Source organism: Galeopterus variegatus, unplaced genomic scaffold, assembly GCF_000696425.1.
Source record: "Galeopterus variegatus unplaced genomic scaffold, G_variegatus-3.0.2 Scaffold4770, whole genome shotgun sequence".
NCBI lineage: Eukaryota > Metazoa > Chordata > Mammalia > Dermoptera > Cynocephalidae > Galeopterus > Galeopterus variegatus.
The window spans coordinates 69,619-81,118 of NW_007730881.1; the positions used below are offsets into that span (position 1 = coordinate 69,619).

At 41.4% G+C, this 11,500-nt stretch overlaps 1 protein-coding gene across 1 annotated transcript in view; it reads left to right on the plus strand.

Annotated features, from left to right (window-relative positions):
* The window catches only part of LOC103603734 (diacylglycerol kinase iota-like), a 48,774-nt gene extending 43,099 nt beyond the window's left edge, over positions 1-5,675 (plus strand). Inside the window, exons 4-7 of the mRNA XM_008588310.1 lie at positions 742-865; positions 1,405-1,504; positions 3,362-3,877; positions 5,438-5,675. Coding sequence (XP_008586532.1) covers positions 742-865; positions 1,405-1,504; positions 3,362-3,478 — 341 coding nt within the window. The 3' untranslated portion in view covers positions 3,479-3,877; positions 5,438-5,675. The remainder of the gene's footprint in view (positions 1-741; positions 866-1,404; positions 1,505-3,361; positions 3,878-5,437) is intronic.
* The last annotated feature ends 5,825 nt before the right edge of the window (positions 5,676-11,500 follow it).

Sequence of the window (11,500 nt, forward strand, 5' to 3'; positions counted from 1 at the left end):
TTTATTCTTTCTCGACTGAGGTTTGTGAGAAAATGAAGCCCTTATGCCCTAAGGCATCCCTAGCATGTAATGACACAACTTCCCTCTGTTAGCCTGGAATGGGACATGTTGTGGACCACCACCAGAGAACTGAAGACATAGTAACTCCAGTCATTTTCTGTGTTCTGTGGTTCAGATGAGGAATCCTGGTTGAGAAAGTCATTAGCACGGGTATGGTCCCTAAACTGACAACGTTTGCCTTCAACCTTCTTATTCTTATGGTGGCAAAATAGCTACTGCTACCCAAACAGGAACAAAGAAAAGCTGAACTAGCCCTGAAAACCATATGAGAAGCACTAGAGAACTTCAAAGAAATCCAAAAAGGGATAAAGATAGATGAGTGGGGGTGGGGAGGAGGAACGAGCTGATGAGTAGCTAAAGCAAGTGAAGAGGGGAGACGTAGAAACGACTAGAATGCAGGATGAGTGGGAAGGGGTGGAGCTATGAGTTACTGGAAAGGGGAGGAACTGCCCGTGTTCATGGAGCTGGCCCACGACCAGCACACCCCGCTGGCAAGGTTCTAAGGGGTGCCATCGCTTGCTCCAGTTTGCCTCTCTAAGGGCTGCACATGATTTTGCATGAAACACGTTGGCAGTAAGCATCTTCTCACTTCTGGGCTCAGGATGGGAATGGCCTCCTCCCTATGCTGCCAGCCAGAGGTGGGGAAGTGGCCCCTTTCCCTCGCCGGCTTCCCACACTCAGTGGCTGGCCTCACGCCTGTGCCCAGCGTGGGCAGCTTCGGCTCCGGATCTCTCCCCGCGTCTCCCTGTGCTGCCTCTCCTCCCGCCTGCCGCACCCAGCATCCACAGTGGGTAGAGCGGAGCGGGTGCGGGCCTGGCTTTTTGCAGCTGGGTTCCCAGGAGATGTTGCTCTGAAGGCCGAGTGCTGGACGACCCCGTGGTGCGGGCGGGTCTGAGGGGCCTGCGGTTCTCCTCGCTGCCTCCTGTGTACTTCTAGGGCCCTTCCTGCTCTGCCCAGATGTGCACCCACGGGGAACTGCTTCAGCGTTCAGACACGTCTATGCAGTCAGGCTATGTAATGGAGCCAGTGAGGATATAACCTAAATCGGACAGCAGTAATTTTCTTTAAAAATCATGAAACCTAGTTAACCAACACTGTCTAGAAAAGAGGCTGGAGTCAGACATCATGGTCAAGGAATGTCCGTGCTAACTCAAGGAAGTTTTAGATACCCCCTTATCCCCCTCCCCAGAACGGGCTCTGCAGCCCTGGTCTCAGCCGCAGCTAGAGAAAGAGGCAGAGGAGCACAGGGTGGGCCAGGGACCCTCACCCCCCTGCTGCTGCCTCCACGCCCACCCCTGTCTCCAACCCCTTTATGGGTGGTTTCCCATTTCGCCTTTGATTTAGGGGTGAGACTGCATTGCACAAGGCGGCCTGCCAGCGGAACCGGGCTGTGTGCCAGCTTCTGGTGGACGCAGGAGCATCCCTGAGAAAGACAGACTCCAAGGTAACCGGATGCGCGAGTGCAAACATGCTCCCGCGGGGCGAGCGGCGGGCTCTGCTGCCTTCACTGTGCCCGCAGTACAGGCGTCTTTTCTGTGCCTATGGAATTGCCTGGGGCTTTGGAAGAAGGAGGAAAAAATAGAGTGCTTCATTTAGAGAAACTGCAGTTTAAATGTATAAGCACAATGAGAGGGTGTGTGCTTTGCCTATGGGGCTTTATAAACCCCTGAATATGCTGGCCTTGGGACTTTGGGTTTGTCCTGCTGAACGCCGGCAGCCAAGTCAGGGGAGGTGAGGTCTAAAGCCCTGGGAGAGGGGTCAGGACAGTGTTCAAAGGCATTGGCCTGACTACTGAGAAGCCCCTTTGGGATTTCTCCTTCAGTACTTCAGCCAGTTTGAAAGGTATGATTTATGTGGGGTTGTATATGGGTGCCAAAGTGATTACCTTTTGGCTACCAGGATGATGGGCTCAGGCTTTGAGATGGTTGCAATCTTAAATCTGGTGCATTTATGTAGTTCTTTATTTTTAAAAGTTTTTCCCATTTGTTTTCTCATAGTATTCCCTAAAAGTTAACCCCAGAAATTAGATAGGAAATTATTGTCACTGATAGATGCAGAAACTGAAACTTAAAGAAAGTTAAATATGCTCTTGGACCAGTAGCTAAGCCCAAATCTAAATTCAGCTCTTTTGATGTCCAGCCCAGTGTTGTTTCAGCAGATCAGTTGTTTTCATTTGGTGGCAGAATACCACCACTGCCCCAGCATCATGAAGTGTGACAAGATAACAACGTTGGTTTTCACACGGGGCTTTTGTCATCTGTTTCGTTGGAGTGCAGTGACACCCTTGGCACTGTGACTTGAAATGTGGGTGGTTTCTCCACAGCGGAAGTTAAGAAAATCTGTATTCAAAGTGTGTGCGAATATCTTAATATGAGGGCAGTGAGGCCAGAAATTTGTGGTGTGATAAATGTGACAACCTTGATCAGAAGGTGCCAACAGGCAGAGCTGAGGCTTCAGGAGAAACAGCCTAGGAGAACTGAGATTGGGCTGCACCATGAGCTGTTTTTATTTACAGAGAGCATGAGAGAGAGAGAGAGTTGTTATACAGAAAAGTAAACCACATAGAAGATCCTGTTAAGCTCCAAGAGTTTTAAAGCACCTTGTGTAGACTCCAAGGAAGGCCGCCCACTTAACTACAGAGAGTCGCAGAGAAGAAATGACTGTCTCCCGAGTGCACTTGTCTCTCCTTTCTGAGCCAGTTGCATTGCGTAGAATTCTCCACTTCCTGGCAACCTAGACCTACCAGCATTCCTGCATTCCAACTGAGGTCTCTGTTTACCTCGATGCCTTCCTAGACCTGTCAAACATACCTGACCTGTGTCTTGGTTTCTAGGTGGTCTTACCTGTCTGGCTAGCTAATTGGCAGATCATTGCTTCATATCTTCCCAGGTGATGTTTTCACTCAGATGCTTTGATGTTTAACCTGATTGAGAGACACATGCCTTGAAGGCAGGATCAGTAGGGGCATGTGGTGGGATAGGGTTGGCCTTGTTGGAGTAACTCAGAGCAGAGCAGGGCAACTGCCTATTTACCACACAAAGGCTATCCCTACACTCGACTCAGATAATAGGAAGGGGGGACGCTTATGTTCCCTTTGACCTACCAATCTCACATGTTTGACGTAATGCTTGTATAGGATAATAGATTTGAAAGTGTCTTATAAACTCTAAAACACCAAACACAGAAGGATCCTGATTAGTGAGTAATCTTTGGATAGCTCTGTTTCTGTGATTTCTTTTTTTTCTTTTTTATATCTCACTCCAAGTGCTTATGTCTTTTCCCTTTTCATTGTTATCTGTAGGGTAAGACACCTCAAGACAGAGCACAGCAGGCTGGGGACCCAGATTTGGCTGCTTACTTAGAAAGCCGTCAGAACTATAAAATCATTGGCCATGAGGACCTGGAAACTGCTGTTTGACCCTGGTAGATGGGCAAAGAGAACGTGAGCATCATATCACCTATGCCCTCCTGGCAATTGGGAATAAGCTGATGGAATTCATATATCTGTCTCTCTCCTGCAAGAATCTATCTGAGACCATGCCACCAGTTTTTAAGGGCTACCATGATGTGCAACAGAACATGATAGCCCATTGGGAAGGAGGCAGGATACCTGGAGATTTGTGGAATACAAGTTCCACAAAATTTGATCCTTATTGCTTCCAGCAAGTAGCATGAACTTCTGCGTTCACCTGTATAATTTATTTTAAAGATTCAAAGGATGTTCGTATAAATGGCACTGCTCCCTCCTCCCCTCGGCATTCATCTTTCCCCTGTTCCACGCAATTCTACTGTAACTACCCATCAACTTCAAAATGTGGTATTTTCTCTCCTCTTTACGTTCAGTCTTTGAAGACCACAAGATTGTCCAAAGCACTTTTAAAACACTCTGGATGTCCTGCAGAAATGTAACTGTAAAACCACTTCCATTTCCATGACTAAATATACCAGACCACTTACTGACTCTTTGCATGTCTCCCCTCCCCCTCCTGTTTCATTATATAGGAGCTGGGATGTGCCACGTGGATAATGTCAACTTGTGTGCTATATCTCTGAGGTGTGGGGAGGTGGCAAGGGAGTTGTCTGTACTTGGAAGTACCTCAGAGAGGTAACCCAGGGGTTGGGGCAGGCTGCTGGGCAGTTGCTAATAGCCATGCAGAACTGATTCGGCTTGGGCTGTTTGTACAGCTCCGTACTGCCTATGTGTAGCCATCTTTGCCTTTTGCTGCAATAGAGATGATCAAAGGATTAAACAAAGGCTCATAGCTAGTTTGCAGAACCACTCAATTTTAAGTGCTCTTTAAATTGTAGAGCAGAAAAAATTGTGTGTGGGAACTGTGGTTACAGGAAATGGAGCACTCTGACAACATTTACTTCTAAACTTTGTTGAGTGATAATAGAAAGCAGCCTGATCGACTTGGGAAAAAAAAAAAACAGCAAAAGTAGCAACATATGTCAAGATAAGACACTTAAGCAAGTAAACAGTCANCACTTACTGACTCTTTGCATGTCTCCCCTCCCCCTCCTGTTTCATTATATAGGAGCTGGGATGTGCCACGTGGATAATGTCAACTTGTGTGCTATATCTCTGAGGTGTGGGGAGGTGGCAAGGGAGTTGTCTGTACTTGGAAGTACCTCAGAGAGGTAACCCAGGGGTTGGGGCAGGCTGCTGGGCAGTTGCTAATAGCCATGCAGAACTGATTCGGCTTGGGCTGTTTGTACAGCTCCGTACTGCCTATGTGTAGCCATCTTTGCCTTTTGCTGCAATAGAGATGATCAAAGGATTAAACAAAGGCTCATAGCTAGTTTGCAGAACCACTCAATTTTAAGTGCTCTTTAAATTGTAGAGCAGAAAAAATTGTGTGTGGGAACTGTGGTTACAGGAAATGGAGCACTCTGACAACATTTACTTCTAAACTTTGTTGAGTGATAATAGAAAGCAGCCTGATCGACTTGGGGGAAAAAAAACAGCAAAAGTAGCAACATATGTCAAGATAAGACACTTAAGCAAGTAAACAGTCAAAAAAAAAAAAACAGCAAAAGTAGCAACATATGTCAAGATAAGACACTTAAGCAAGTAAACAGTCATTGGAACGTTGCACAGAGGCTAATAACCATAGACTCTTTAATACAGTAATGAGAGGGCCCCATTTTATGTTTTCCTTATAGGTTTTTGGTTTTCATTGCTCCAAGTAAGCCTTGACCCAAGGACAAAATCTTGTTTAATGAGTTCCACTGCCAGAGTTCGAGATGCCTGGATCTTTCTGATAGAAGCTTCACCTATTCGTTGTCAGGTTCCAAGGTCATACACGATAACCCCATTTTACGTGACTGGGGTATTCTAATATATTCTTTTCTCTACTTTATTTTCCCCTATCAGAAAATTCTTAGTGCAAGCCACTGTGGGAGTCTAGCCAGAAATGTCTGTCTGGTAGTGGAACTGCAATGCCTAATCCTGCTACGGACCAGATGGTACTGACAGGTACCTCTTTTATGGACTCTGCGATAACTAAAATATCAGGAGAAACAGTCTTCTACCTTTCTGTTCAAATATCTATTTTATTTGGGTATAAGTCAAAAATAAAAGTGGGTGTCCGAGTGTTTTGCTTTTGGCTAAATCTGGTGTCTCCTGAGCTTCCTTCCATTTTGCCTTTGGACACAGTGCAGCGCTTCCCTGACGTTTCTGCATGTGACCATAAATGATCACTTCTTTAGATTTAATTTAAAAGTCCATTGGTGACACACTGCTTATCTGAATCACATTTTGGTCACATATCATCATTTTGAAAGTATGGATATGATATATTATATTAAGTAGGAACAGCCTTTCAGTGGATGGAGATTTTATTACCACAGTCTCTCCACAGGCATTTCAAAATCAAATTGTTGGCACTCTTTCCAGCTGTGGGAGAATGGGTTGGTTGTGAGTCATCTATTTCCGTATATCAGTCTCAGAAATGGAACTATCTTTTGGGTTTTACAGTGAGGGAAGGAGGGACTGCAGTAGATTGTTTCCAGAAGCTGGAAGAAATATGCTCCAGGAGAATTTAATCACTGGGCTTTTGCTGGGAGTTTTTCAGTTGATGGGACTGTCAAGGACATGTAGTGATGACAGAAATATAATATCCTTAAAACAGACTGGAATCTGGCTTTGAATGGTACCTTCCATTCCCTGGATTGAGCCAAACATTAGGCCAAGCAGTCGATTCCCCAGCTGCCACTGCTGGGGTGAGGGACTCTATTTTCATCAACTACCATCTCACATTTCTCTGTGAATGTTTCAGAGCTGCACAGAGAACATTTAGGGTACAGGTGGCTATGGGCCAATTCAAATAGCTCTAATTGAAGACACAAACAAATCCCTGGTATGAAAGTAGATGAGGTACTGACTACTGGAAGGGCTCTGGTGCATTTGGAAATCATTCCACACTCCCTACCACCACCCTCCAAAATAAAGGCATTAGAGTCCTGTGTTATTGATGGGGAGCAATATATGTTATATCTCTTGGAAAAAGCATGCACCCTTAGAACTTGGGCTTTCAAAAAAAAAAAAAAAGTGAAGAGGACAACCACATATTTAATGACTTCAACATTAAATCTACCTCTCAAAGCATTTTTTAAAAAATTGGTCACTGCATGTGACAGTCTTGGGCTTTAGAAAGAGCTAAGGCCATATGGTCTGGGAGTTTCCATCTCAGCTTAAGTATATTGTATCCCCTTTAATGGGCCATCAGGAAGTACAGAAGCAAATAGTCTAGTCCTGGTCTGAAACTGCACATAACTTTAACAGACATATAAATATGTACCTATAGAAATGTCATTTTTACAGAGCCCACTGAGACAGTACGGCAAGAAGCGGCTGGCTTAGCTGGTATTCCTCTGTATTTGGTCCTTCCTGTCATGGCGCTGTCTGCGCTGGGATTCCATTTTTAAGTTAGGCTGATAAAGGGATAAAAAATGAAGAGTTATTAAAAGAACATTCTATAACCTTTAAGGTAGTCATTTTTTACAGCCTCATATTCCAGTATTACACATGTAATGAAATGGAACACAGTTAAGCTATGCTTTATCACATTTGAAGACTTGATAAAGAACAGAAGCGAGGATTAGTAAGCCAAGAAGGAAATAAACACCATGACTGGAAATTTCACTTTGAGAGGTCTGGTTACCTCCATGGAGGTGATAAACGAAAACTGGTGCAAGTTCTGAAACAGAATTTAGCCAGCAAATACACAGCTATGAAATTAGTGATGACGGGTGGAAAGCCTCACATACCCTATTGCTCCAGATTCTTTCATAGTAGCTGCTTAGGCAGATCTGTCTGTGCTGTGAGACACTCAACAGGTAGTTCATTTTTATATGGACCTAGTAATACTCCCTTTGCCTAAAGGATAGCTGAAATTTATTTACTAGACTCCTCATAATATTTTTTTTAGAAAATGTAGGGAAGCAGTTTCGTTTTATTATATGTCAATTTTATTAATATTTAGATCTTTTAAGTTATAAAAGTAGCACATGCTTTTCATAAAAAGTTCTAATACCACAGATGAGTATTACATGCAAAGTCAAGGCATTCCTCTGTGCTGATGTTGGGTCGCAGTCCCCAGAGATAAACACTAACACTGATGAACATTGTTGCTTGTATGTTATGTCAGAAGTACTCCGTTCATACACAAACATGTATATGTATATATATACATACACATCCACACACATATGTATAGAAATTTATTTATATACATATATGTGTATATATACTATACATACATATATTGCATAGGTTTATTAAAAAAAGAAAACATTTTAAAAGCATGCTAATCATCTGTGTATGTATAGTTAACACCAACAGGCAAAGATAGATAAGGTAACAGAATTTTCATATATTTTTTGTTTCTACTATTACTAAGCTTAGTTCTTTCATTGCATCACTGCAACTGTACATGGCATTTGCTCTTGCCTACTTCATAAACTCCATAACCAAGAGTTCTTGTACTTGTTTATTTTGCCTTCCATGAAGCATGAAACCCTCCTTAGGCCCAAGACTTGCCTATGCTATTTTTGGGTCTAAAGTAAAGGAGAGTTCTTTCCTCTGTGATGCTTACACCACTTTATAAGGCTGAGTTTACCTCAGGAGGTTGCCCAGTGTATTTAATCAGGCAAGCTACAGCCAGGAAGGTGTAGTCACTTGGATACAGTCTGGGGTCTGAGCAGCTTGGCATCCTTTCAAATGGAGTAGCTTATGAAATTACTGGGAACAGCATTATATTTTATTCAATTATGCTATTTAAAAATAAAAATAGGCTGTTAAAATGGCTTATCATAACCATCAAATAAAACTACTAATTGCTCTATTTAAATGAATTATGTTAATTTTAAGAAAAAATAGAACAACATCTATTAAATTAGCTTTATGATTAATCTTTAACATATTTAGGTAAAAGAGCTTCTGTCTGCATCTTAATAGAACCACTTTGAGTCTCTCAACTGCTCTCACTCTCTGAATTCCATACTCAGCTGACTGTACGTCCCATGGTGTTCTCTCTGCCAAGCCTCTCAGACTTGGGGTCCACCCATTTTCTGTGTTCCAGTCATCACTCGTCTCTGGTCCCTCTAATTTTCTAGCCATTGCAACAGTCCTACTCCTGGACTTTCTGCCATTACTGTCAAGTCAATAATTTTGTCATCTAGTTGCCAAAATCTTCCCCAGATATTATGCTCAAAGTGGATCAAAATGAAATTACCCTCTGGGGCAAGTATCCATTTTGCTCAAAGGACAAATAGATGTCCACCAACCTTGATCATCTTAAAAACTTATGATAAACCTGACTTTGAGAAGCAATCTACCGAGTTAGGCAAATTCCGTCTAAGTCACACAAGAATATACAGTCATGGCTACTGCTTCCACATACAGTAATGTAAACAATGCCTCCTTGAAATTACCTGGAGGACTGGATTATGTATGTGTTATACCCCTAAGGGCAATCTTTGTATTTTAGCCTGTGTCCCCAGAGCTTAATGAGAAACCTAAAAGCAAGAATAAGCAAAGAGGACTGCTCCTGGACAACCTGCCCTACCAGGACACTGAGTTTCACTTAATTGGTCCTGATAGAAAAGCAGAAAAAAATTCTTGGTCCATTGAAGCACAGATTTTAAAGTATAAATTTGAATATTGGATGGTATCTTGATGATGGATAGGTTCTAGAGTCTATGTATGTATTCAGTCATTATGCATGCAATCTTGTGTTCGTAAATCAACCATATATGCATGAGTCTAATCATTTGGAAAATATTTATCATTTACTCTGATATAGGTAGGCTCCATACTACGGATATAACAGTGAATGCAATAGACAAAACTCTGGTCTTCATGCAGCTGGCAGTCCAGGAAAAATGACAAATTCCTATGTCATAAGTTCTGTGTGGGTGAACCTCAGGGTGCACACCCCCCAACCATGCCCTGGAAGTTCACCCAAGGCTTTGTTGTATCAGACATTCATCAGCCGGCAGTTTTTTAGTTCTATGAACACAAATATTACCTTGGAAAGAATGGTATTTTGCATTTCCTGGAGTCTTGGTAGTGTTATTAAAAATGTATTTGAAACTAAGACTTTAAGATGAGACTTACAAACACCAGTAAAACGAGGGCTAAGTCTCATTTATCCCAGGTCTCAAGAACAGGACTAGAAACAATAAGAATTTGCAGTGGGTTGTGGCTAAATATAAAGATGATAAAGAATAAATATTGTGGAAGAGTAGAGTGGGCATTCTTATGGAGTTACAAACTTTCAGCCCTGGGGACATTTAAGCAAAGGAGACCTGACCACCTTGAGGGGACTTGTGAGTAGGGATGTGTGATCTGAGGGGACTGGAATTAGATTCTGTGATTTTTTAAAAATTTCTTTTTAAAGTGTCTTTGTTGAATAGGAGGATTTCATTTTAAAAATTCATGAAAATCTTGATTTTTAATCTTTAAAATATCACTTTGTAAGTGAGAACCTTTAAAATCTTAGTGGGATTGGCCTTTAGTTCTCATTTAAAAAATTTTAAAGTCAAGTAAGCATGAATTTAAGAGCTAGTGAAAAAAACATACTAAGAGGTGTAACTTAATTCAAAATACTTCTGGAAGCACTATGGATTTTGATGAATAGTCTTAGACATTCTCAAATAAAGTCCTATTAGAAAACTGTCTTACTGTCTGTCCTATATATACATATAAATGCTGTGATTTGATATTCTTAGAATTAAGTGTAATCTAATACAACCACAGAAGAAAATTATGCCTAAAAGATATTTGAAAGCCAAGTGAATATACATGAAAGGCAATCATGGAAAATGCCTTGGCTTTTGCTACCAGCATGGTAATTACAAGGGGGACCTGCCCACAGAAATAAGAAAGTGGTGATCCAGGTTTCCCCCAGCCTCCAAAGTTTCAATATTTTGAGCCAAATGGCATGTGGAATGGGAGCCTTTCATAGTGAGAACAACTGAAACTATTTTGTTTCTCAACCCTTTAGTGAAACATATATAGCTTTCAATAAAATAGCTTGAACAACTCAAATCTATGCTGTTTATTAGTAAACAATTTTAACAATTTTTTAAATGTTAGCACTTTAGCATTTTGATGCATTTTTCACACTTATGAGCTTCAATACAATCCCATCAGGTGGATAATGCAGATAATACATTTTAGATGAATAAACTGATTTTCAGGGCAATGAATTCAACTTGCACAGATTCATATAGTAATTGATAGAACTGCAGCCAGAACTGAGATCTTTAGAAGTTACAGACTAAAATATATAAAATAGATGTTTTCTAAGTAAATATTTTTTTTACTATTGCTTTCAGTGATGTTTTACATCAATGGTTCAGATTTCCATAATATAAAAAGTTACTCCATGGAAAAATACTCACCTAATATCCCACCGCTAGAATTGATTAGAACTGAGGGAGGATGAGAAATCAAAACTCAGAGTTTTTGCTATTAGAGGGAGGCCTGACAGCTTGTAAATATTTCAAGGAAAAAAAGGAAAAAGTCAAGTGTTTGGATATTAGGGTGGATTTCAGGAGAATAAATTAACACGGAGGATTAATGGTTCCTCTGCCTTATTTGTGATTCTCAGCATTAAAAAAAAATACACACACACACACAAAACTATTTTCCCTCCTTGGAAGTCACCATTGGAGTGATACTATTTTGGAATACTGTACCAAAAAGTGAAAATAACAATGCCATTTAAGACTCTATCGCCCTAAGTGTATGGGTGGGTATGTCAGCTAACTTTATCATATGTAGTCACATACATAGAGGTCTAAAACACCTATGGGAAATTATGTTGTACTTGAAGCAGAAAAAATAGGCTTGAAATATTCTTCAATTCTGGATCTCATATTTTACAAGCAACATCTATGGGCAGATTGGTGAATACGTAGAAGAGGGATG